The following is a 27,344-nucleotide window of genomic DNA, read 5'->3' as shown; positions in this document are numbered from 1 at the left end:
AAAAAAAAAAAAAAAAAAAAGAATATGTTTATTTTTTACTAGACAGTTTACCATGTGCAGACAGTATGCTCCTAAACCTTAGGGATACTGCCATGGGTCTGTGGTCTAGGTACAGCAATCCCATGATTATACTTATAATATCCCATGTGACTGGGGCACCAGATCAGGAAATTGAAAATTTTCCTAGGGTCCCCAAACTCCAGCCATTTTAACATTTTGGATAAAGTGAAGGCCAAGTTAATTCCAGGAGAGTACTGGACTGGGAGTCAGAGGCCTGGCCTTTATCACTTCATAGCTACGTCATCTTGGAAAACTGCTTAACCTTCCATTCCCTCATTTACAAAAAGTGATTATAATTAAGAGAGATAAATGTATATAGAAGTGCTTTGAAACTGTAAAATGCTACACAAACAGAAGGGATTACCATAAAGGTTCTACCTTGATGTATCAAGAGGCCTTTCCTGGCATCTGATTGGAGACTTTTGAGATGCTGTTAGGTAAAGGGATTCCTTGGTAGAATTTCTTACATTTGTGTGAAAAGTTCTGGTTCCTGAGTAATCCCAAAGAAGATGCAATGAGGAGTTCACTGTGCCTTTGTTTTGATCCCAAATGGGTCAGAATGCTTTCTCATTCAGTAGGCTACTACAGATTTGAAGTAGAAAAACAGGGTCCAGTGATCTTGATGGGATTCTAGAAAGTTCACAAACTTTCATTTGTGATTGTGGGGTATGGTCCAATTCTGTTCTTAAAGAGATGTTGTCTTTCTTCAGACAGCTTTAGTAACTAAAAACCCCTTGGTCCAAATTTATTATGTGTCTCTGAAGGCTTTAACTGAAGAAATGAAATGCACACTCATGGAACAAACTAGGCCTTTGTTGTGATAAAATAGCTTCAGCTATTTGGCTTGAGGACTGACTTCACTATAAAGGGCTGTGCTGGGTAGAACAGGACAGCAGTGGAGGTAAAGGCCACATCATAATGGCTAAATGTCTCTTGGGTCACAGTGGTTCACTGGAATGGTGTCTTCATCAGTAGTAAGGTGGTTGGAATCACCATGGGCAAAAATCCAGATATCAGATCTGTATCCTGATGGAATAGTACAAGGTAGTCAGAAGGTCCAGGTGAACACTCAGCAATCAGGAGGCACAGGACTAGAAGGGGCAGGGATAAAACAAGTGAGACAGCAAATGCAAGGAATTATAAACACATGACTCTAACATTGTATGGGCCTGCTGTCAGCACAACAGCTGCCCCATGAGTACTAATTCTTCACAAACCTGGCTGAGACACCAACAAACGATAAATGAAAACCAAAAATAAAACTTCTGAAAGAAAAACACAAAAGCCGGATTAACAATTGCTGATAAGAACAGAATGTTCTCTGGCAAAGGCTGTCCTGTGACTTCTGAGAACAAACTATCTCAGGAAAGCAGCAAACAACTACCCCTAGCCTTGTACTTTGGGGGAGTAATCTGATTATATTTAGGCTGCTGGTCATTAGCTGGTGTGGAGAGGAAGTGGGCACAAAAGATCTAAGATATTACACTCTCCCTATACCAACAATAAAGCAAAGGAAATATTGCCCTTCTTCCTTTTCCAGTGTCTTCCTCAAGCTGTCTATGACCACTTTTAAAAGCAGCCCTTAAAGTTCATTTTAATAAGATTCCATCTTGAGTAGGAGAGACTAACGCCTCCATCCTTGTATCCTTCTGTAGGTAATACCCCATCAATGTATCAGTTTCTCTTTATGCCTGAGGGTTCCCTAAATCTTTGAAAATTTAGCATTGAAAAAAAAATTAAAGCAGAAACATGGCCCATATCTAATGACTTTTCTTCTAATTAACAGTAACTTTAGTTATCTTAATTAAGCAAACACTTACTGAGTGCTTATTCTGAGACAGCCTGCACTCTAAACTCCTTCTTTCTAAGAAATGCTTCATCATAGGTGGTGGTATGTGTGGGCAAAGATGCACTAAACAAGGCCCTTGCTTTCAACGAGTTTGCTATCTGCAAAAAGAGCAAATACAGGTAGATATTTTATAAGATTTTGTATACCAAGACAGATAAAAGATATATAACATGTCATAAAACTTGAAGAAGTTCATTTCTGGCTGAAGTTAGAGACTTATGGAAAAGAGAGCATCTGAGGTGGATACTGACGAAAAGACAGTTTTGACAGGTGAACAACCAGAGGAAGGCATTTCCTAGGTACGAAAGAGAGTATGAACAACAGTGCAGAGATGGCAAAGAATAATGCATTTTGGAAAATGACAAGTACCGTAATTCACTTTGGATGGAGCATCCTCAGTTTGCACTGAGGGTCTGGGCAGAAACTCAGGTCTTCTAATTCCCCGTAACAGCGCTGGTGGGGCAGTGCTTGCTAGTTGTTGCCTCTCTTCTCACAGCAAGGTCAACATTACCAAAATTAAAAAATAAAAAGTAATCTACCTCCAGTGTTCCCGCCACATCCTGACAAGCTCTTTCAGGCTGAAAGAGGTCCAGTTCTTGAAAATCTGGAAATCTGGAGTCCTTGGCTGTGGCTACACTGAAAGATATCTGCTCGAACTAGTGCAGAACGCTATAGTGAAACTTTCAATTTCCAATCCTGGACATCTTGTTTTAACAAAGAATTTCAAGCTTCTGAGTTCCAGTTGTGTTTTGCCTCCTTTCATCTGAGAAAAGCATCTTATCACCACAGTCTTAAGATTCTTTTGAGGTACATCCAGATTTAATTATAAAAGAGCTAAAAGACCAACACATTTTTCTCCAAAACAGTCATTTCTCTGGAAGTGAGATTATTTGTCTCTGCCCTTTAGTTTAAAGGGAATAGTCAATTGATTTTTTCAGACATTTGAATAGAACAGTATAATTGACTAACATCTAATCAGACTAAATACACTTAGAATGTGTCTGTTCACTTGCTTAGAGTTGTACCACTTTGTAAGCACCACTCCACAAAATGAAAATGTCTGAAATGCAACTGTTCAAACATTTTTAGTGCTTGCTGGATAATGGCCTGGAATTTAATAAAAGCAGCTGACAACTAACAAAGAAGCAAAAACTGGCATTTTGGCCATTTTAGTATCACACTTGCAAGCAAATGGAGTACAAAGCAGGCTGGGAAAAGTTGTGAATCACTTCCATAGCTACTGATTTTGAGTTTCTGCAGGAGAGCTAACAAAACTCTCCAGAAAATGTTAACCTTCAATTAATAAAAAACCCCAAACATCTTCAGGAATTCCATGCCTGGTTCAGTCTGTTCCAGTGAGTCCATTTGCTAAAAATCCACACTGCACCATTAATTAGTTAGGCCTGGCAGCACCATTTAAAAATAAGCCTGTTCACTACCAACCACACAGACTAGGGATACAAAATAGGAGCAAGTAATGGATGGCAACTGCAGTTGTGGAAAAATGGTCAAAGGGTCAGAAAAGTTGTCTGGCACTGGTACAAGTGGCAGAAAACAAAGAGTAGCTGGGCCAAAAATTAAATAAGCTTCCTGATACTAGAGAACACATCCACCTCTAATTGTAGCTGCTTTATATCGGGTGCCCTTGTACCATATGCATCAGCCACTTTTCAGGCTCCCCATGGTTAAAGTAAAGGGAAAATACAGAATAGAAGCCAAGCAGGGGAGTGTTGTTACCCCGAATATCCGTTCGTTATGCATAGAAACAGCTCACATATCCCAGGGACTCAAACAGGGGCTTAAATTGGTTGTGAAGGGTCCCAAATGACATCTAGGCCTCAGTTTCCTCCCTGTGGCATAAAGGAATCGTTGTTAACTATTCCGCATCACAGCCCCCTTTGAAACTTGCTAGCGATGGATCATTATTCCCCTAAAACGCAAATTCCCAAAAATTTCTGCATACAATTTCAGGGAGTTTGGGAACCTCCAACTCCAATCCAAGGTCCTCAGGTTCAAAATACAAGGATTGGATAATTGCTAAGTTCTCTTACAACTCAAAAAACATCACAAACAATAATCCTTTACGTACAACCAACGCTTTGTAGTTTACAAAGCACTTTCAATTCCACACACATTGACAGGCAGAGGAGGAAACTGAGGCGCAGACAAATTACAGAGTGACTTGCCTAAGGTCACTCGGCCAACTGGTGGCTAGGCCCGGAAGCAAACTCAAGTCTTCCGACTCCGGGGCGCTTCTTCCCACCCCGGAGCTGCCGCCAGACCTCCCGCCCCTCACTAAGGCGGCATGAGGAGGAAAAGGCAAAGTAGAAAGCCCACCACCAACCATCCTCCGGCCCCCTCCTGCTCCCCCAACTGGGTCCTTGCAGGCCCGGAAGGGTGGCGCCAGGCCTCCAGGCCGGCCCCGGCCACCCCCGCCTCCCCGGCCGCGCCAAATCCCGCTGCTGCCGCTGCCTCCCCCGGAGCGGGGCGGAGCAGCTGCCCCCCGCCACCGACCACCCGGACGACTCCTCGCCGGATCGCAAACGCATAGGCCGCCGCCCGAGTTCTTCGTACAAGAAGAAAAACGCGGCGCGAGCGCCAACGGCCACCGGGCGCGCGCCGCGGCGGCCGGGCCTGCGCCCCAAGAGCTGGATGCCAGAGCAGGAGAAAGAGCCGCCAACCGATCGCTCGATCGACCGCGCGCCCACTCCTTCGCCCTACCAGACCGGGGAGGGGGGGAGGGCGCGCCAGGGCTTCTTCGAGTTAGGGGCCTGACTCCCCGGCGCCGAGACAAGATGGCTCCTCCGGTCCGCGCCGCAGCTACCGTCCCGGCTGCGTCGCTCGGCCCGCCCCCGGTACTGTTTCTTTAAATGGCGGAGAGGGTCAGGAAAGCAGGAAGAGAGGCGCGCGCATTCACGTGACAGGGGCGGACCCGCCAAACCTAGATCCGGTCACGTGAGAATGTCCTACCCGCCAATCAGAAGGCGGTGCATCAGGGCGGGGGCGGGAGGAGCTGAGGTTTTTTGATTGGTGGAATGCTCCGTGGAGGCCTCAGGGGCTTGGGGCGTCGGGAAGTGTGCTAGGTGGTTTGGGCTGTGTGCACCAGCGGAGACAAAGCGGTGGCTCTGGTGGCGGTAGCTGTTGTGGTGGAGGCGGCAGTGCTTTTCTAAACGCCGAATTTCGCGGCGCTGAATCCTGACATCATCTCATCCAGCGCGGCGCGCGAGGGCGGTGGCAGCGGCGGCGGCAGCAGCACATGGTTCCGAGAGCGCGCTGCGGTTGTTTGGTTCCAATTCCGCGGGGAGGGACAAAGGCATCAGTGAGCGCCGGGCAACGCCCGGTCTGGTGGTGCGGTTGCCACTGCTCTTGTTCCTGTCTGTGAACACTGGGACTACTTGCCGCGAGGAGGAGACCACGAGACTGAGGCCCGGGAAGGGTCTGAGAGGCTAAGGCTGTCTGAGGGAGGGGGAGGGGCGCGGGCCGCCTGAAGTGATTTGGGCGGGTCAGTTGTGAGGCGTTTTAAAAGCCATTGTGAAGTAATTTGACCCACCACCCTGAGGGGATTAGGGCGGGACAGCAAACTGGGCTTAATCGGGCTTTGAAAAAATAAATTGTCAGCGCTTTCCACTTGGGGAGGTGAAGCCGGAACTTGTGCCACATGCACTCCGTGGACATCTTGGTCTCTAATCTAGGGCCTGTTTAAGAAACCTGACATCACTAGTAGTGAAGACATGGGTGATTGTTAAGTTTTCTGACAAAAGAGGGTACATTTCCGGATTGGTAAGTTTTCAGAGTGGTAAATTTTGGGGGGAAAAAACGGCTCAAAGAACACGAAGATGGAGCAGTGATAAACTGCCAACTCAAGGACTATCTACTCCAAGACCATTCACTTTTGGTTCAGATTGCCCGGATTGAGCTGTCGCAACTTAACGCTAAAGGAAAGCTCTTTGGGACTGCCAGTTTATGACGTAGTTCATTCTGAGAATATTACGTCATAGTAACCGAGAAGAGGGAAAAAACACTTGAAGAAATCACTTTTACTTTTAAACATCTATTTGAATAATATTTTGGATAGATACTAGGTGATTTTGGTTAACTCATTAAGGAGCACAGACTTACTAAACCTTTGTTGGAAAGAATCCTGGAAAAAACGAATACATCATAAGGTACCTAGTTAGTCGTAAAAGACTGGAGACCTCATTGCAGTTATGGCTTTCACAAATTACAGCAGTCTGAATCGAGCTCAGCTAACGTTTGAATATCTGCACACAAATTCGTAAGTATCCTGTAGGTGCCACGCCAAGGTCACTGAAACTCATTCCTTGATGATAATATGGAAACTTTTTCCCCAGAAAATTTTGCGTTTTTACTTTTTGGGATGTATCACTGCAGTGAAGTGTATCACTGGATGTCTTAAGCTCTGTTGAAGGACTGAGATCAGTGAAGTATTTGTTGCTAATCCAGAAGAATATGATTTTCATTTATTGGATGAAAATTTTCTAGATGCAAACTTGAGTTATTTGAAGCCAATGTATTGAGTTATTTCATTCAAGTTTTTGATAGGAATTCAACAAGTACTGCTCTATTGGATCTCCAGAAGTTGGACTATTTTTAATATCCGCTATTTTTTCTCTCTAGTATCCACATTTAGATTAGTAATAAGTATTTACTTTCTAACAAGACTAAAAAAGAATGAAGACATTTGGTGACAACTTGTGAGAAGAAAATTTCTACTTTCATCCCCCCCCCACTTTTACTTTCTTGGGAATGCTCTCTACATCCCATTTAGTTTATATATACTAAGCACTAAATGGCAACTTGTTTAAACCCTTGATTTTCCATAGCCTTTCCTCCAGATTTCCATGTAAACATAAGGTGTTCAAAGTTCTTGAGTTCATGAAGAGATTACCATAACTGCAGTTCCATGTGGAATGTCCCATGATTATTCCTTATGCCCACTCTCTTGGAAGTTATCCAGTGGGGTCAAAACTACTTTTGTGTTTTAATACATTTTGCCATTTTCTTTTGAGATGAAGGTAAGCATTGTACGATTTTGGTACTGAGAGAGGTGATGAGCAGCTAGGTGAATGGTCCGGAATTATCTGATGAACCACTTCAGAGTTGAGAGCCTAGACTTCAGCTATCCAATAAGAGCAATATAATGATTTTTAGCCTTTTACAGAAAAAGGACGTGTTATTTGTGATTCTATAATGTCTTTAATTTTTTGCTGTTTTCCTATAAAGGAAATAAAAATTTTCAAATTAGTGAAGTAAATTGCCAAATAATGAGAGCCTAGTTTTATTTTGTTTTGTTCAGGGAGCTTATTATTGAACTACAGAATTTTAGAGAAGGCACTGCAGAGGTCACTTAAGTGAATTCTCACACTTGAGGATTGATGAACCTGAAACCCAGTTAGATGAGGTCACTGATCAAAGGTTCCTCAGCTAGTTGATAGGACAGCTTTGGGCAAGATACTCAGTGTCTTTTTTTATATTTGAATTGACATGTCAAAAACAAGCAGTTGAAGGCCACTTCAATGTTTCAATGATTGTGTTTGATAAATATTTGTCTGGGTTCTGAATTTTGGAATGACAGGGAAAATCTGGAATTACAAATTTTGTGATCATCTTAGAAGACTATGAACTGGACTTCAGAATCTGAGATCTTGTTCCAGCTTTACCAGAGGCCTTATGTAATTATGTAATAGTAAAACAGTTAATTGCTTCATGCCAGTCACTGTTTAAAACATTGCCTGGAGTAATTTTTACAGAAATCCAATGGGAGTAAGGATCAGAGTCTCACTATGTCGCCCTTGGTAGACTGCCGTAGCATCGTAGCTCACAGCAACCTCAAACTCTTGGGCTTAAGCGATTCTCTTGCCTTAGTCTCCGAAGTACCTGGGACTATAGTCACCTGCCACAATGCCTGGCTCTTTTGGTGTGGTTGTTGCTGTAGTTGTTAGCAGGCCTGGGTTGGTTCGAACCGGCCAGTCCTGGTGTATGTGGCCAGCACCCTAACCAGTGAACTACAGTTGCTGAGCCTATTCCTATTTTTCATATGAGGAGACTGAAGCTCAAAGAGAATACATTATGTGCTAACAGTTACATAGCTGCTAAGTGGCGTATTTAAAGTGCCAAGATTTAAGGCAAAAAGATTTGTCAGTCCCCATGGTTAGTACTTTTTAACCATTAGGCAGTACTGACTCTGGTGAGATTTATCTTCAGGGGCTTATTTGCTTTTCTATAAAGTAAAGGGTTTACTTCTCACTTTAAAGTCTTCAATTTTAGTTTATCTCAATGATTCTCTAATTTGAGGATTCTGGGATATTTCTCCCTCTTGTGCTGTTTTATAGCTTAATCATAGATACACAGGCAACATGAAGGAAAAGAAACAAACTCAATTAAATTAAAGTTGGAGAATTTTCTGTGACTTTGACATCCCTTGTTGAACTGGAACCACCTGCTTCCATGAACATTTGAGGGTTGGAGTATCATTTTGGAAGCTTGGGGATTTCTTATGTGGATCATAACTTTGACCTTTGAAGTTGTTCAACTCTTCAGTATGTCTAGTTTTATCAAAAGAAAGTATGAAGTGCATTTTTAGAGGAAACATTTTTATAGTCTCACAATGTGACTTCTAACTTAACAGTGATGGAAGATGAAGATGAACTACCTTTGCATTATATGGTTTAGTAAGGCATCTTCAGGGTAAATGTCTTACAGTGCCTTCTTTATTATGTTAAAGATTTTAAAACACAAGATCATTCTAGAGTGTCTGATATCTACAATATTGCAGTATTGTAAGTGTGGGAAAAAATCGCCCTTCTTTTACCTCCTATTTACCGTAGACTTACAAGCAGAGCCTAGACTAGAAAGTTGGAAATCTCCAGTGCAGTGAAAGGACTGTGTGTTTGGGAGCCAGCCAAATTTGTATTTGTTTCCTGGCTGTGTCTTGGGTAGGTCAGCTTATTGATCCTGTTTCTTCATCTGTAAGATGGGGATAATCTGACAATGTTTATGAGGATTATGTAAAATAATGCTTATAAAGTTTTTAGCTCATACATGGTACACAGTAAACATGTAGGTGGTGATTATTGTTCTCTTTGTCGTATTAATTTAAGTAAATAAAAAGTTGATCATTGTGGTTCCACCATGGTGTTTGGTGTTACTAGTTAGGTAGATAAATTGTTGATGAATTCTGGAACATCTGTCTTGAACTACTTTTGTATTCAGTTTGTGGTAACTATTGATAGTTATTCTCTTGGTTACATCATCCAGACATGAAGCAGGCCTGGGAAATAATTCTCATGGTAATTTGATGTTCTTAGCTAATCTCTTTTAATACTGAATGTTGCTCGTATGAGAGGATAAAAATCAAAGTTTTTAAATAAAAGGAGTTTTATGCTACTACTTCTCTTTGCTGATGGGTTTTGTGACTAGTATTCCAGATGGGGTAGTGGTAGAGATGTTCCTTTAGCCTTAGATGCATTGTCTTAAGTCACTTTGCAGTACTGATAAATGGTCTGATAGAGCAGGATGCTAAGTATAAGATGCCTACTGTTTATGTCTGTTCTTGTTGGGACATTTAATAACTTTATTATCTTGTCCATATGATATTTCTGGGTTTTTTTAATTGTATGTGAAGTAAGTGTAGAGGAACCTGTCACTTTAGAGACTTACATAATTTTTAAGCCTATTGAAGCGTAGGTTCACACTCTATATTAAATCCATTTCAGTATATATCCAGAGTTTCTTATCTTTATTTTCTAGCAGTTAGGTAATTTTGTTGGTATATCCAGGAACTCAGCAGAAGCGTATCAGTATGTGATGAGCCTGTGGATAATCAGGCTGGATGTAAACGGGGAGATCATTCTCCTTACTTAACAAGCTAATTTACACGTGAATTTGTTGCTGGAACTGCTGAACTGCAAAACTATTTCTGCTGTGGCACAGTAGTATAAAAGCCAGGATCACTTGAAATTGGACAAGTTTATTAAAAAATCTTTGTCTTTTTCCAGATAGTTGATCTTTCTTGGATCACATACAGAGGATCTTTAGGTCTGTTAAGGAAAGAATTTCTTTTGATTTTTATCCATTCTATCTAGCTAGCTGTGAGTACACCTCTTGGAATATTATCTGGGGAAAAAAAAAACTTAAGTAGTAGTTATGTTTTTGATTTTTATGATTTTGAGAAGTGCTTAGAACCATACTTTATTTTATTTATTTATTTTTAGACAGCCTCAAGCTGTTGCCCTGGGTAGAATGTCGTGGCATCATAGCTCACAGCAGTCTCCAATTCCTGGGCTCAAGCGATTCTCTTGCCTCAGCCAAGTAGCTGGAACTACAGGCGCCCTCCCGAACACCTGGTCATTTTTTGGTTGTGGCTGTCATTGGCAGGCCTGGGCTGGATTTGAACTCACTAGCTCTGGTATATGTGGCTGGCGCCTTAGCTGCTTGAGCTACAGGTGCTGAGCCAGCGCTTTAGTATCTGGAAGATCTATTAGTCATTTAGAGGTTGGGAGAGGATTCTGAATATTGTCTCTGACCTTAGCAACAGTTATCAGAAAAGGCCCCACTGTGATGTGTACTGCCATCACAAAAGTACCCGATAACTACATTTAAAAATTATATATTAGCTTATGTGAAATATGTATGTGTGGAACAGCATTGATACTATGTGGAACAACAAAGACCATTTGGAATATTTTTAGGTTCTAAACATGCAAGGCACATTTCTAAACATTGTATAGAGAGCAATGAAAAATTGGCCACAGGTACTGTGTGCTTGCTCTTTTGAGATCTGCTTGCTGGCTTCTTATGTCTTATTTTCATGTGAAACAATCAAAATATATATATTGCTGAGAAACAGTTGCTGTTTCTATTTTTTTTTTCTTTTTTGAGACAGAGCCTCAAGCTGTCACCCTGGGTAGAGTGCTGTGGCATTATAGCTCACAGCAACCTCCAACTCCTGGCCTTAAGCGGTTCTCTTGCCTCAGCCTCCCATGTAGTTGGAACTACAGGTGCCAGCTACAACACCTGGCTATTTTTTGGTTGTAGTTGTCATTGTTGTTTGCCAGCCCTGGGCTGGATTCGAACCCACCACTTCTGGTGTAAGTGGCTGGCACTGTTAGCTGCTTGGCTACGGGTGCTGTGCCTAGATTTACTTATAACCTACATACATAACCTACCTTTGACAAGTCACCTAAATTTTCTAGTATATTCTTCCCTATTTCTTCAGTGGAGTAATTTGCAGAGTATATATTTTGTTTATTCAATTGATAATTTTTTTTTTTTTTGAGACGGAGCCTCAAGCTATCCCCCTGGGTAGAGTGCCGTGGCATCACGCTCACATCAACCTCCAACTCCTGGGCTCAAGCGAGCCTCCTGCCTCAGCCTCCCAAGTAGCTGGGACTACAGGTGCCCGCCACAATGCCTGGCCATTTTTTGGTTGCAGCCATCATTGTTGTTTGGCGGGCCCGGGCTGGGGATTCGAACCCACCACCTTAGGTGTATGTGGCTGGCGCCTTAGCCGCATGAGCCACAGGTGCCGAGCCAATTCAATTGATAATTTAAAGAATTTGAAGTGATAATTCTAGAGAGTTAAATATTTTTATTAAGATATAGCTGTTTTATGTACTTTTGTTTCCTTCCTTCCTTCCTTTTTTTTTTTTTTTTTTTTGGCTGTTCCATGTAAAACAATTAACTGGCTTTTAGCCAGAAGAATTTGAGCTCTGCTTTCTAGGTGAATCAATGATAAAAGTTTTTTTTTGTTAGAACGTATTTACTGGTTGTAAATAAGTATGCTTTTGGATTAGCAACAGAGAAATTCACTGATCTTATGGGGAGAAGTTCTCCCCACAGTTTTATATCTGGTATAGTTTTGTTTAATACAAAGATTTACATTTGTAAAAATTTGATGAGTTACTTGAGGAGGGAAAAACCAATGTTACTAAGCTGTTCTGTTGTGGGTATTTATTTTATAAACAAATGTTTTACAATTTGTTTAAAGTAATATGTAAGTAACCAGAGATCCTGGGTGCTGGCTATTTAATATTGATATATTTCATTTCAAATTTTTCTCTTTGGCTTTTGGTTGAAATTTTTATGCAGAAAAATCAGGAATAAATTGGATATTTTTGAAAAATTGATGGTAATATGTGTGTGGGTTAATGATGTTGTATTTACTAGAAAGTCAACCTTGACGAGTGTAGTGGCTCATGCCTGTAATCTTAGTGCTCTGGGAGGCTGAGGCAGAAGGATGGCTTGAATTCAGAAGTTTAAGACCAGCCTGACTGAGAGTGAGACCCCCATCCCCATCTCTACCAAAAATAGATAAAGTTAGCCGGGTGTAGTTGTGTGTACTTTTTAGTCTCAGCTACTCAGGAGGCTGAGGCAGGAGGATTGCTTGAGCCCAGGAGTTTGAGGCTGTGGTGAACTATGATCATGTCACTGTCATCTAGCCTCAGTGACAGAGTGAGACACTGTCTCCAAAAAAAAAAAAAAGTCAACCTGTTTTTTTTTTTTTTTAATCTAGTTCTATGTTGTGGACACATCCAACTATATTATAAGGGCTGTTATGGCAAATACAAAGACTGTGAAGTTGAGCATGTTCAATAAATAACATGTTAGCATTTTGCCTTACCAATGCCTGTGTGTGATGTGCCAGTAAAAAAGGAAACTCATGCGCTATTGTGCAATTTATAAACAAAAATAGTCCCTTTGAAAGAGGGAGGAGGGAATAACCTATTTCTTGACTTTCTCAAATTGTGCATAAAAACAGAACTTCCTCTACATTAGAGAGAATACTCTAAGGTTGTCTTGAACAATTTGTTCTGGGAGAACAAGAGGTTAGTGTGGTTTCCTAGGGACTCTGTTAAAGTTAACTGACTCCTTTTTTTTCTTTTTTCACTTTTTTTTTTTTGAGATAGTTTCACTCTGTTATCTAGGCTAGAGTGCTGTGGCCTCAGCTTGGCTTACAGCAGCCTCAAGCTGCTGGGTTCAAGTGATCTTCCTGTCTCAAGCCTCCCAACTACCTGATCTACAGGTGGCTGCCACAATGGGTAGCTACTTTTTCTATCTTTAGTACAGAGGAAATATTCCTTTGTTCAGGCTGGTCTTGAATTCTTGAGTTCCTGAGGTCAGGGGTGAGGTCAGGTGAGCTTCCTGCCTCAACCTCCCAGAGTGCTAGGATTACAGGCACGTGAGCTACCTACTCTGAAGAGGGAAGCCAGTGGTGGGTATGAGACATACATAACCTTGCAGTTCTTCTTCCAAGATATTTAGAAACTGATCACTGGTTAAGGCAGTGAAAAATGTAACTATGATTTAGGAGTCATACTTTAATTCATAATGCTTTTGCTGACTCTTATTTATCATTTCAGAACCACTCATGAATTCTTATTTGGTGCTCTTGCTGAACTGGTTGATAATGCAAGGTATGTTGTCTTCATATGTACAGTTTATGCTGGGAGTGGAAACATTTTGGGTAGTTGTGACCTTTGCTCTCTGAAGACTTGAGAGGAATGCATTTCTTTTTTTTTTTTTTTTAAGACAGAGCCTCAAGCTGTCCCCCCAGGTACAGAGCTGTGGCATCACAGCTCACAGCAACCTCCAACTCCTGGGCTCAAGCGGGTCTCCTGCCTCCACCTCCCAAGTAGCTGGGACCACAGGTGCCCACCACAATGCCCGGCTATTTCTTGGTTGCAGCCGTTGTTGTTTTGGCGGGCCTGGGCTGGATCCGAACCCACCACCTTAGGTGTATGTGGCTGGCGCCCCAGCCACTTGAGCCACAGGTGCTGAGCCAGGAATGCATTTCTTTAGCAGCTGCAACTCCTAAGAAACCTCTTACTAAAAAAAATTTTTCATTTTTGAAAAAATATTTTTGGGTGATAGCAATTTATAAGCAAAAATAGTCTTGTGTGATATAGCACATTTGATTACTTAAGTGATTAAAATTCATTCATTGTTCTTTGTCTTCTAACGTAAAAATAGTGAATTTATCACTTCTAAAACCACTTCCCTTGTATATTAGAGCATGCTAATTGTAGAGAAGTAAGACAAACTTAAGAATCAAATTGATGAGAACAAATAAACTCTGATTTAACTTGTGCTGTCAGAACAGTACACCATTTAATATCTTTAAAACTATGCCAGAGTTCTGCATCTTCCTAAAATGTATATTGTTAGATAATTCCACATAATCAAAGTATCTTTCACTTTTTTTTTGTAGAGACAGTGTCACTCTTTATCGCCCTTGGTAGAGTGCTGTGGCATCACAGTTCACAGCAACCTCCAACTCCTGGGCTTAGGTGATTCTTTTGCCTCAGCCTCCTGAGTAAGCTGGGACTACAGGCATCCACCAAAATGCTCAGCTATTTTTTTGTTGTTGCAGTTTGGGCAGGGCTGTGTTTTAACCTGCCACCCTCGGTATGTATATGGGGCTGGTGCCCTATCCACTGAGTCACAGGCACTGCCCAATTTGTTGTTTTTTTAATATATTCAAAAAAGTGTCTTCCATTGTTGGTAGTTATGTTTGGAAGAAATTATTCTCAGTATAATTATTATCATACTTGAGTTCTTAGTGGTGGAATCATATAAATGATACTTTATAAAATAGAAGTTTGGGTTTGTTCAAAGACAATGATCCAAGTCCAAATCAAGATTCTGTTTATACTTATATTAATGAAAATATTGTCCCAGTGTTATTCTTGAATGCAAACATAAAATTCATTCCCATCATTTATTGACCTGATGTTAACGACTAATGAAGGAAAAAGAGGTTAAGAATTGACAGGAAATATCCTAAACAGATACCAAGTTAATGAGCTTGTTGATAATTTCTTATATTCACCCAACCTTGTATAATAATCTGTTATTACATTTGTTGTTAGTATTAACTGGACTGCTTGTGGAAGTATGCATATTGCGTTGTTTAATCAGAAAACTCCCATTTTATTTGAATCCTGGTTGACTGATAATTTTTCTATTAAAATTAAAAAATATTATGGTTTACTGGGAACTGTGTGAATTTGCCACTTGTTAACTTAGTGAGACCATACTATATGGTGGCAGGCTGCTTTTTTGTGTATCATACGCTGAATTAGAGATTCTTGGGAGTACATGTTCCTTACTTATGCATGCATTTTGCCAGTCTCTCTCATATTTTAAAATGTTTTCGTATCTTTGAGAATAGGTACATGTATAGTTGTGTAGATTTTGACTTTTTTTTTTCTTTGCATATAATCTAATGAAACTTTCATTTTCCTTGCCTGCATTTGGCAGAAGTGGACTAAATTACTTCAAGCCTTTATACAAGTCTTTATATTAAGACTTTATGGAAGTCTTCATTGATGACTGAATCTGTATGATTTTAGCCAATAGCTGGACTCTAATAGAATACCCCAATTTTTTTTCAAGGTTAGGCAGTGTAGAATTATGGGCTTAGGATTCATTCTGCTGACTGTAGTATAAATACCACAAAACTTGATTTTTTCATAGATTTTGGTGGCAGATTATTGTTTTCCTTTTTTTCTTAAAATCTTAACTGTGAAGGAAAAAATGAACAAGTTATTGGAATGTCTGTTTATGATTGCAGTCAAATGAGTGAGAGAAACAAATATTTGAATCACTTCTTAGTGGGTAAAGGGAAATGATCTTGCTTATCCTATAGATATTTTCCTTTCTTTTTTTTCTTTTCTTTTTTTTTTTTTTTGGAGACAGATTCTCAGTCGCTCTGGGGTTGAGTGTCCTGGCTAACATACATAGCTAATAGCAACCTCAAACTCTTGGGCTCAAGCAATTCTCTTGCCTTAGCCTCCATAGTAGCTGGGACTACAGGCACTGGTCACTATGCCCAGCTTTTTTTCGAGACGGAGTGTCATCCTTGCTCAGGCTGGTCTCAAACTCCTGAGCTCAAGCAGTCACCCACCTTGGCCTCCTAGAGTTCTAGGATTACAGGTGTGAGCCACCATACCCAGCCATCTATAGATATTTTCACCGTGAAACTGGCATTACAAAAAACATTTAGGCCCTAAATGTAATGTGATTTATCTTACTGTGGGGCTTCAGAAATGTTTTACAGATATATAAGGAAAATTGTGTTGCCAAGTGTAAAAGTGAAGCTTTAATGAATATAGAATTTCTGTATAGTTTCCTGAAAAGACACACTACTGTGGATTCTACATAAAATGTCGTACATTTAGATGGTTTATATTTCATATTCTCATTTAGATCTTGACTTTTTCTTTTAATTTTGCAGAGATGCTGATGCCACCAGAATAGATATTTATGCAGGTAACTCAGTCCTTTCTTTTAATACCTAGTTGATCTTAATATATTTATTACTGTGTCTAAGAAAAAAATGAGGGATTTCTGGAGTCTCGGGAGATAGTGCAATTACTTTAGGTCATAGACTAGAAACAGAGCAGCCCTCGTTAGGTACAGTTAGCTCTGGTCAGGCGTAGGAACCAAAGATAGTGGTTTCAAGAACCAGGGGTATCCAAATGTATGTAAATAGCCACCAGGAGATTTATGAGAGTGATACTGTAGAGTAGTAGGGAGTGAAATGATCAAGTATTACTCATTTTTGTGATTAGGTGAACTGGGTTTGTGGTACCTACAGCCAGGTAGAAATCTTGTTGGAGGTCATTTTTCTCTCTCTGCACCAGGGGTCCTCAAACTTTTTAAACAGGGGGCCAGTTCACTTGTCCCTCAGATCGCTGGAGGGCCGGACTGCGGGCTCTGGGACTAGTCGGCTGCTAAGCAGGACAGGCAGTGGCTGCAGCTGCAACACCGGGCCGGATAAATGTCCTAGGTGGGCTGCATGTGGCCTGTGGGCCGTAGTCTGAGGATGCCTGCTCTGCACCCTTCATGATCACCAGCCCCAGGCTGGAGAGTTGCTTATGTCAGTTGCAGAAAACACCTGGTAACTAGGTTGGCTCTGAGGTTAGCAGAGATGTTCTCAGACAGAGGTGTCAGGTGGGAAGGAAGGCTGCTTGGCTTAGAATTTAAACCTGTTTTGTTAATTTGGTTGGCTCTCCAGTTATACAGGAAGATCTTTTTTTTTTTTTTTCCTTACAGTTGGTACAACAGTCATTATTGGCCTTTCATTTATTTTGCTAACAGTTTATTTTCTTCCTGGTATTTGTGTTAGCATTTTTTTGATCATTTGAATACTAAAAATTTGGAAGTGGATAGTAAGAAGATAGATTTTGAATATAATTTGACTAGTGTGGTATATTTTTCAGACAGACTTTTCTGAAAGGTTTGAGGTAGTACTTTGAATAGCATGGACTAGGTTCTGAAGTCTATGCGTTTATGTGGTAATATACAGTTATTAAATAACCCCTGTTCATGGGCCTGTTTGATAAAAGGGAGTAAGCACATAACTAAGTAGTAATTCTCAGAATCTCCAATGTCATATAATTATGAAGAATCTCTATCAGATATGATCAGTTTCTCATGCCTGATACACTTTGGAGCAAAGAAAATCTGAGCAGCTGAAAGCTAGCTATACTGCTAAAATTCTGAAAGCCGTCTGTTCGGAAGTCTCTGCCACAGTGGGCTGCTTTTATTTTTAGAAGAAAGTAACAGGGAAAAGGGTGCACAGCAGAAGAATGTTAGAAGATGTTTACTGGCCAGATGGAGACCCCTTTCTGAGCCACAGAATGTGTCTTATGTCTAAGTTTGCTTTTGTAAGGAGTTGTAACAGCTACCTGTGAAAGAAATGTTGGCTAGTTTAATCATTGTATTGATAATAAAGCAGAGAATGGGTTTCTACTCCAAGTGATGTTGAAGGGATAAATCATAATAGTTGAGTGTATTTGGAATTTGGAAGATGTTTTTAAGAAAGATCTTTGTTTCACTCTTACCACCTTTAGTAATTTCAGCAAGAAAATTTAGTTCTTGCCACTCAGATTGCAGAAAATAGTTGGATGTCATTTTCAATGAAAAGACCTAGTGTACCTTTATGCTGTGCTAAGTGCTACTTCTGTTGTGTTTTGGGAAAAGTGAGAGGATGAGATGGGGTCTCTGCTTTAAAAAGTTAGTCTCTAATTGGAGAGATAAATTATGACACTATAGGTAATTAAAGACTAATAACTAGATCTTGAGGGAATAGTCAAGACATTTAAAGATTAAATGATGTGGTAAAAGCACTAAGTACTGTAGCATTTTGGAAAAAAAAACTCGATGTGTTCTTGAGATTGGAAGTCTTTTTTTTTTTTTTTTTTTGAGACAGAGCCTCAAGCTGTCCCCCTGGGCAGAGTGCCGTGGCATTACAGCTCACAGCAACCTCCAACTCCTGGGCTCAAGCGAGTCTCTTGCCTCCGCCTCCCAAGTAGCTGGGACCACAGGCGCCTGCCACAACGCCCAGCTATTTTTTGGTTGCAGCCGTCATTATTGTTTGGCGGGTCCAGGGCTGGGGATTCGAACCCGCCACCTTAGGTGTACGTGGCTGGTGCCTTAGCCGGTTGAGCTATAGGTGCCGAGCCGAGATTGGAAGTCTTGACTGAGGCATCTTTAACTTCACACTTTCCACCTTAGGGCCTTATTAACACATTCAACAGGAGAATAAGGCAATGGAATCAGTACTAATATTAAAGTTCTTGTTTTAGTACCTGGGGGAAGGCATTTTCTTGATCTCCAATTCTGAAACTAGATTGATACTGAACTTGGAAATCTTTGCAAATATCAGAAGTAGTTTGAAGTCTCTGTAAACTCAAATTGTAAAGACTATATTTAAAACTAAGAAGGGCAAGAAAGAAGGCAGCTTCTGAAAGTAGAGGTGTTCATTTACCCAGAGCATTCTTATTTGGGGCTGGATCAGAATATGTGTTTTATTTATTTATTTATTTTTGAGATAGACCCTCAAGCATTGTCCTGTGTAGGTAGAGTGCTATGACATCACAGCTCACAGCAACCTCCAACTCCTTGGTTTAAGCTATTCTCTTGCCTCAGCCTCCCAAGTAGCTGGGACTACAGGGGCCCACCACAACCCCCTGCTAATTTTTGATTGTAGTTGTCATTGTTTGGCAGGCCCAGGCTGGATTCGAACCCACCACCTCTGGTGTACGTGGCTGGTGCCTTAGCCACTTGAACTAGAGGCACCAAGCCAGAATATGTGTTTTTATTGACATTCTGTGATAGGTGCCACTTCCTCAAAGATCCTTTTTGATGCCAGTGGAATGATTAGTAAATGGAAAATTAGGGCAAATGAGACTAAAGTATGATGAAGAACTTGGATGTTAGCCATTGCTAAGGACACCATTACTTTATCATTTCTGATAGCACTCCTGACTTTTTACTTATAGTTGCATTTGAGATCTCCCACTTCTTTTTTTCTCAGTGGGAGTTGGATGAGGGATGTTAAGCTTGGAGAAGCCAGACTTGGCCATATTGGGAGATGTGTACCCTTTCAGACTGGTTCTAACAGTCTCACAGAGCTGTTAGCTGGATCTAAACCACAGCTGCAAAGAAAGCAGTATGGCTTTGCCTTCCCTGTCTTGGTTCCAAGATCTGTGATGGAAGGGGGAACACACAACGTTCAGCTGCTTATGCTCTCCTCTGTCCAGAATTCTCCCTCCATCCCATTTCTTTTCCTTGGAGGCTTTAGATGTAGCTCACTTCACTGATAAAAATAAATATCTGGTGTTATGAATGAATCTCCATGATGGAGATAGTTTTGAGCAAAGAAGCCTTCTAAGAACTCTTGCTTTTCTTTAGCTCAGCACTTCTCAAAGGGTGATTCACCTGTGGAGAGTTAAATATCACCTGGAAGCTTATTAGAAATGTAAATACTTAGGCCCCACCTCATACCTAAATAATCATACTATCCAGGGTGCCCAGTGTCTGTATTTGGTGATCGTTTGGGTGATTCTTATGCACAAAACTTTGTGCTCTAGTCGCCTTTTTTTGGCCTCCTTCAGGCAAAACACTCCTGGGTTCTTTATGTTCTACTTTATGCTGCACAGAGTCCCAGAGACTAGAATCCATTAGACTGTATGCTCCATGAAGTCAGTAATCACAATTGCATTGTTCACTGCTCTTGTCATCATGCAGCCAGATACATAGGACATGCTCAGTAAATAGCTGTTGAATAAACAAGTGATTGGCATAGCCATTGTAACCAGGTGAAGGCACCACACTGTGTCTGTTTACAAAGTTGAAGAAGTACTGTTGTATTACCAAGTCTTTCTTTGTCCTGAGGCAGCATTGCATGTTACCCTGTATCTGGCCACTACTAGCTATTTACAGGCTGTTCGTCACTGTGTGTCCAGGAGAATCTTCCCAATGGAGGTCTTGTACCCTTGTAAACTACATTAAAAAGTTTTGAAATGAAGTCCTTGAGCCAGAAAGGGATCCCAGACCCACCGTCAAGTGATAATTGTGTGTTAAAACAGCCTGAGAATTCTGTCCTGACACAAGAGCCTAGGAAGTAACTTCTTAAGTGTAGTGTTCAAGGAATGCCAATGATCCATGGGGACTTTTCATATGTGCTTGACTTGAACCAGTTTCTAGATTCCACAGCAGAATCTTCATGAACATCTTAGGGTTATAATGTACAGTACTTGGCTCTTGGCTAGAATTAGAACACTGCTTTTATGATGCTCTGTACCTGACTCAGTTTGAGTATCCATATGAAGTTTCACTTCCTTTAGCTGGAAATTTTGAAGGCTTTTTGCAGTTACTTGTAACTTGTTCCTGCTTACCACATCTGATTTGGATTCCTCAGACTCTGATAAGAGGCACTACCATAAAGAGACATTTTCTAGCTACCAGGAAGAAGTCTTCTTTATTCCAAGAACTTTCTTGAACTTTTAAGAAGTGCTTGCAGTTAGTTGAGTTTCCTGAACACTGAATGATGTTTGAAAATCTCTATGATTTATAGCCTTGCTGAAATGGTATTTTAAATTACATTAATTGGTCTATTTAATAGAGGACAGTTAAGATTTACTTGAATTTTTAGCCTGAGGGGAGGACAAAGAGCATTTTTAAACTGAGATTTTTGAGCTTATATAGTTGTAGAAAGTTAGTGTGAACTGCAACGTGGGGGAGATAAAAATATTCCCAGTTAGAGACCAGACTCCAAAGTAGCCTTGGACTTGTCTGTATAGTATTTTATACAGACCTTCTTTGTTTTAGAAGTATTGCCTTTATTCAGGTGCCAAGCAGCATCTATACTGGGAGATTGGTGTTAGTGGTTTCTTGTTTGGCTTTTATGGGTTCCCTGCCTACATCTGTGCCTCACATCCTTCTCTTCTTGTCTACACTTTTCTGATTCCAAGGCTGGTTCTTCCTTTTCTCATCTAGTCCTCATTTGGGACAAAAGACACCTTGGAAACTAGCATAGTCCCCTTTCCTATTTGGGAATTGCTTCTGTGTTGTCCATGACAGGTTTGGACCTGGACTGGTTTGAGTTGTCACTTGCTGCTTCCGAAGACAGCTACTGTAAGAAGAAGTTCTTCCATTCACTGGAATGGCAGTATCTGTCTGTTGTGTTCCTTTTCTGTTGTCCAGAAAGCTCTGCCAAGGCTTCTGTGTATCTTACTGTCAAAAGGAGAACTGTTCTTTGTCAGGTCCAACTGGAAACCAGGCATCTCTCACTCTTCCTTGTGCCATCGTACTTCTGGGTTTGAGAGTCCTTTCAAAGACCCATAGCTAACTGGGGATATGAAGATGTATACAAATTGCCTAGAAATAGCAGTTAGTCTGGGAATGGACTTATATGCACATAGTAATTCATCTTTTAGATAGCACCTGCCACCACTATGTTCATACCATGTCTGGCTTGATCACTTTGTCTGAAGGCTACCCTAGACTTAACTTATAAAGGAAGTACCTTGTTGAGTTAGAATAGTGTTGATGAAATACAGTGGGTAACAGAGTACTTTAGCCACTTTAGTGGCTTCCATGGCACAGGGCAGAAGTGATAGGAATCCAGGTGATGTGTGTGAAATGTATTCAGCAATATTGGATGTGGTTAGGTGTCAGACCCAGGTATTCCTTGCCCTACTTATAGATTCTCTCAATCTTTGTCATACACTACAAAGCACTGGAGAACTTTTGATGGAAATTCACACCTTCAAGGACCCTGAAGTTTAATTCATATTAGCTTACGAAGCTAAGTTTGACCTGACTTTTTTGGACCAAGCTTTGTCTACCTTGATCCACCCTCTGATCATACGAAGGTTGCCACCCTCTGGTGAATAACAGCCTAGTAATGGCAGCTGCTTCTTTTACAGAAAGGCGAGAGGACCTTCGAGGAGGATTTATGCTTTGCTTTTTGGATGATGGAGCAGGAATGGATCCGAGTAAGTGATGAGATGATTGTTTGTTTGGGGGAGGAGGTAACCATTTTTACAAAATACTGATTATGTAGAATTTTTCTTTGTTATTGTTGCCTCATTCTTGTCACTAAACATCCACCTAGGGAGTAAGAAATCTGTTGCAATATCTCAAGCTTAATTCTGCTAATGTATTTGCTGGGGCTTGTCCTAACATGGGTGATAGAATTTGAGTGGCAACTTGAAGTCAGTCAGATTACCTATTTCTTGACATTGGATTTATCAGCTTGCACAAACATCTTGGAGCCAGAACTACAGAGGACTCCCTCCCATTTACCATATTGTAGTAACAGAACACAGGTCACAGTGAGGGAGGTACGACAGGCCAGGCAAACCTTGCCTCCATTTGCTTCATGGCTATGAATTTTCTTGGAGAGAGATTTTCAGTGGACGACACAGCCCTGCTTGGATTTAATAAGGCTTAGACCTTTGATTTTAAAGGTCTTGGAAAAGAAAGGTAAACTTTTTATTTTCTCTTGTGTCTATCATTTCAGGTGATGCTGCCAGTGTGATCCAGTTTGGGAAGTCGGCCAAACGAACTCCTGAATCCACTCAGATTGGGCAGTATGGGAATGGGTTAAAATCGTAGGTATAATAGCAGCCTGTCACAGTGCTTAAAATCCAGTGATGAGCTCCTCCTTGTCCTTCCATGACTGTAACTGGAAGAGCAGGGCAGTCAGAAAAGAGTGGTGGTTTGGGAGTAGCTTACCAACTGTTGTCTGGCTGAGTTTGCTGCACAGATTGAAAAGTATGAATGTCCAAAACCAATTAGGGCAGGAGAGGCTGTAGGTTTCTCTTGGCATTGTATCTCTCCTATTAAAAATTCTTATTTTTACCCTGTAATTGAGGATGTGAGTGGTACTCTTGTGGGGTTGGGCTGTGTCTGAGATGATGAGGGAGTCTCCTCACAGTACAGTAGGGTCCCCAAGTATTTGTTGTATGTCATGCTTTGTGCCAGGCACTGGGGACCCAGAGTGTGTAGGAGAGATACAGGCCCTCTGTCCCCAGAAGTCTCTGTCTTCATGCACATGTCCTATAAGGCCTTATAGCAGGAACCTATCTGATGTCTTCAACTCACTTGGGACTTCTTTTCTTAGCCCTTAGTTCCTACTTGTTTAGTGTTTGGAATGTGTTGTTCTGGTTTTGAGTGAAGCCCCAAGAGAAAGAATTCTATTTCTGAAATGCTCACTTCCAGCTGTACATACCTTTGGATAGAATAAGATTTAGTGGACTTGGAGTTTGTGTGAATGGAATTATGAGTCATGATTCCAGGCTTGCTGTGGAAACTTGTTGTTTTGTTTGAGAGATGGCAGTGGTTTGATCAGTTACCTGCATCAGTTGGGCCTCACGTCCAGTGTGCTTTGGGTGTGTGGAGAAGAAAGAGAGTGCTTCTAAAGAAATCAGGGACCTGATACCTGGACTTTGTGATTTGTTTCTCAAGATGGAAACCAAATGGTAATAATGAGTACTTATTAGTTAATAATTAATAATGAGTACTTATAGTACACAGTGTGCCAGGCACTGTGCTAATATCTTTACATTTTATCTACATCTTATTTAATCTTCATGATAGCCTTATGAGGTATGGGTACTAATCTTATTTTTAGATGAAGTTGAGGTTTATGGGGTACAGTGACTTTCCCAAAGGTGTGAAGATGCATATGTTTAGAGGCAGATATGCAAACCAGGTCTTTCTGGCTGCAAAATGGAGCTGCTGTTCCTTTCACTACAACCAGACAAGCTGAGGTTCACATCTTGCCTCAGCCACTTAATTACTTTTGCTCCTTAGTTTCCTCCTTTTCAGATTTATATTATGATTCATACCAAATGGGTTAAGGATTACATACTGTCATTGCTGTGAGAGCCTAGCTTCTGGCTTATTTTATTTCCCATTTTTTAATCTTAGCATGGCAAATTCCTGTCCTGTTTCAGTGGGTCTAGGAACCTGTATTTTTTTTTTTTTTTTACTGATGAGATGGATCACCTCTAATCACAGATAAATCACATGGGGTGATTCTGATGCATGTGATCTAGGTTCCCACTAACCGAGGCCCCCTAGAGTCAGTGGAATCCTGACTTATTTTCTGGATTGTAGGACAGACAGCTCTGCCTCTGACCTGATACTGTTAGTTCTGTGGCCTTAGGCAAGCCGTTTCACCTATTTCTTAATTTATAAAATGGAGTTCTAATCTCTGACATTCCCCCTTATTGAGTGGGGTTCAGGAGCAAATGAAATGTGACTCTAAAAGTGCTTAGAAGACTGGGAAGCAAAGTGCAGAAGTTGAGAGCATTGTCATTAGCATATTTTAGTAGAAGACTTTTGTGAAGGGCTCATTGAGATGGAGCCATCTAGTGTTCAGAGTAGAGAATATAATCATTTTGGAACCAATTCAGAAGTTGTAAAAGAATGCAGAAGGAGGTAATTTGTGGTGAGAGTAGGGCTGAGAAATAGGGAAGCTAGCAGAGAGGTAGTGTTTGGGATTCTTGCTACTCAGGCTGTAATTTCAGGATAAAAGAGAGAGGGACAGCAAAGGAACAAAGCAAGGTTTTGCAGATTAGGACCAGGGCAAGCTTTGACAGAAGGCGAGATAGTATACCTCATTTTGCTACCCCTAAGCTTTAGGGAAGAAGGAGTAGGACTGGACTGTGAAATAATCATATGAGGGAGCATTGCCAGCAGTTTGGGTACTGGAGGAGGAGAAATGACTTGGCAGCCCCCAGGGCATCTCTGGATAGTGTCCTGAGAATTTCCTTAGTGTTTGGGGAAATGGGGCATGACGTTTCATTTGTGTGCTTGGCATGCCAGTTTAGTTTTATTTGTACATGAAAAAGACTAATGAACCTTCTCACCTCCATCATCTCCCTGTGGTGTTATGAAGACTAATGAGATAATGGCCATAAAGCCCAGAAGCTGCTCAGAAGAAAGGAGCTAAGCAGCCCCATTGTTCAGTGGGCAGTCCTCCTGCTGGTGCTTCATGCTTCTGGGCTGCTCTGGGCTGCCTGGAAAGGCCTGCCTGCTGCTTACATGGTTTAATGTGGCCAGAGGAAGGAAGCAGTTGATTAAATTCTGACTTTACCTCATGGACTTTGGCCTTAAGGCTCAGTTCCCAGAAAATGGAGGCATCAAAACGCAAGGGTCTGCCTGTGTCATAATGAGCTTGAGGTGGTAAAACTGGAAATGGCTATAGTTGTTGGGCATGAGCTAATTACAGGTTTCCCTGAATCCTGTGGTCAAGAATTATATTTTGTTAGCCCTAATGTTTTGCTGAGCCTTGGGTTCATACTGTGTTTTTGAGGACGTGTAAGTATAGGCACTAGGCTGTTTGATGCTGCTAAGGTTTGGTGAGTGGACAGAGGGAAGTTTGTGTCAGTGAAGGAAGGACAGGATAGGAACTGGATATGGTCAATATGGAAAATGATGTGTTGAAAGTATTGGCTGCTGGAATAAAGTCTGATGGTGGCACAGGGCATAGTGACCTTCATGTGGCTTGAATGGACATGGAGCTTGAGAACAATAGGGTTACTTGTTAGCGTTGGCAACAGGCTGTAAGTGAGACTAACATGAGGGTAGTGCTTTGCAGTGAACGTGCCTTAGAAGGGTGGTGAGAGAGCCCTGTATGGTGGCTAAGTGTGGTCAAGCAGGGAGTAGGTAAAGACTAAAGAATTAACAGACCAGTGGAAAAGTAGAGCAAAGAGTGTTGGAGGGGTGGAGAGGGAACAAAAGGCTGTGGCACTCAGCTCAGACTTCTGGAACCTTAGGGGGCCTTTAGGAGAGTCCCCCGAGAGTAGTTTCAATAATATCCAGTATGAATTTATAATACCAGTTCATTTCTTTGTTTTTTCTTTCTTTCTTTTTTTTTTTTTTTTGAGACAGAGTTTTACTCTCTTATCCTGGATATAGTGCTGTGGCATCATAGCTGACAGCAACCTCAGTCTCTTGGGCTCAAGTGATCCTTTTGCTTCAGTCTTCCAAGTAGCTGGGACTGCAGGCACCCACCACAACACCTGTATAGTTATACTTTGTTTTTTTTTTTTTTTAAAGTAAAGGTGGGGTCTCACTCTTGCTCAGGCTGGTGTTGAACTCCTGGACTCAAGCGATTCACCCACTTTGGCCTCCCAGAGTGCTAGGATTACAGGAGCAAGCCAGTGTGCCCACCTACTCTACTTCCGATGAGCTTTGGAATCCCTGGGAGAATAATCTGTTCTTCTTCCCTTTTAGGGGCTCAATGCGCATTGGGAAGGATTTTATCCTCTTCACCAAGAAAGAAGACACCATGACTTGCCTCTTCCTGTCTCGCACCTTTCATGAAGAAGAGGGCATTGATGAAGTAGGTTCCACTCAGTGTGGTCTGAATCCCACTCCACATTTCCTGGATCTGCCTAGGCTGCTTTCACAGGCATTTTGCAATGCTGGGCTCTTTGGGGTGCTGCAGGCTTAGAGTACGTGCCCCTGTTTTATAATTAACTGGTTGCATGAATTGGTTGAAAAGCAGAATCTCAAAGTACTTTGGTGAACAGCTGTACTGTTTCTGTGTATGAGACCATAAAGTGGCAGGACTTAAGAGTTGGATTTGTAGCTCCTCTAGATCTGCAGCTGAATTCTATATGTCAGGGGGATGTTATCATATAGAGTTGTCTTATCAGGGAGTTTTTGGGCTTCCCTGTGTGTTTCTATGAATGCATTTTCCTTTTGAGGAAATGTGTTGCTTTAACTGCCTATGTCAGAAGCCACAAATCTGATACCTACAGAGTCTGAGCAAGTTGTGAAGCAGGTGAGCATGTGGAAAACGTCAGCAGGAAAATGGCAGCTAAAATGGCAGCTCTGGATTTCACGTGGGGAGTGCCAGCTATCCAGCTCCAGTGATCTTTGGTATGCTGCAAGCAAGAGTTAACAAATCCAGAATATTTTGACTTTAAAACATTGTGGCAATTAACCTTGTAAGCTAAATATAAGATGATTCTCTTGTGGCCTGATGGCTCAAATTTCTGTAGAGCTGTTTCTGGTGAGGTCTGTGCCCCTTTCTTGGGGGACTCAGAAAAGTTCTGTGGTCTGCCCAGTCTTAGACCAGATTCTTTTTTTTTTTTTTTTTTTT

General features: G+C 41.3%; 1 protein-coding gene and 1 pseudogene across 3 annotated transcripts in view; one reads left to right on the top strand and one right to left on the bottom strand.

Annotated features, from left to right (window-relative positions):
- The window catches only part of LOC100948278, a 9,221-nt pseudogene extending 5,481 nt beyond the window's left edge, over positions 1 to 3,740 (bottom strand). Inside the window, exons 1-3 of the transcript XR_001161849.2 lie at positions 3,684 to 3,740; positions 2,279 to 2,565; positions 439 to 1,151 (exon numbers count right to left, since the gene is read on the bottom strand). The product of XR_001161849.2 is annotated as an uncharacterized LOC100948278 (transcript). The remainder of the gene's footprint in view (positions 1 to 438; positions 1,152 to 2,278; positions 2,566 to 3,683) is intronic.
- MORC2 (MORC family CW-type zinc finger 2) overlaps positions 2,565 to 27,344 on the top strand; it is a 44,465-nt gene continuing 19,685 nt past the window's right edge. For both annotated transcript variants that reach the window (XM_012813735.2, XM_003803332.3), the window contains exons 1-6: positions 2,565 to 6,185; positions 13,291 to 13,344; positions 16,167 to 16,201; positions 22,150 to 22,218; positions 22,746 to 22,836; positions 26,471 to 26,579. In XM_012813735.2, the coding sequence (XP_012669189.1) occupies positions 6,118 to 6,185; positions 13,291 to 13,344; positions 16,167 to 16,201; positions 22,150 to 22,218; positions 22,746 to 22,836; positions 26,471 to 26,579 (426 nt within the window). In that variant the 5' untranslated portion in view covers positions 2,565 to 6,117. The remainder of the gene's footprint in view (positions 6,186 to 13,290; positions 13,345 to 16,166; positions 16,202 to 22,149; positions 22,219 to 22,745; positions 22,837 to 26,470; positions 26,580 to 27,344) is intronic.

The sequence above is a fragment of the Otolemur garnettii genome, unplaced genomic scaffold (genome assembly GCF_000181295.1).
Source record: "Otolemur garnettii isolate 467f Iridium unplaced genomic scaffold, OtoGar3 scaffold00294, whole genome shotgun sequence".
Lineage (NCBI taxonomy): Eukaryota > Metazoa > Chordata > Mammalia > Primates > Galagidae > Otolemur > Otolemur garnettii.
This window is presented reverse-complemented; position numbering and strand designations above follow the sequence as displayed.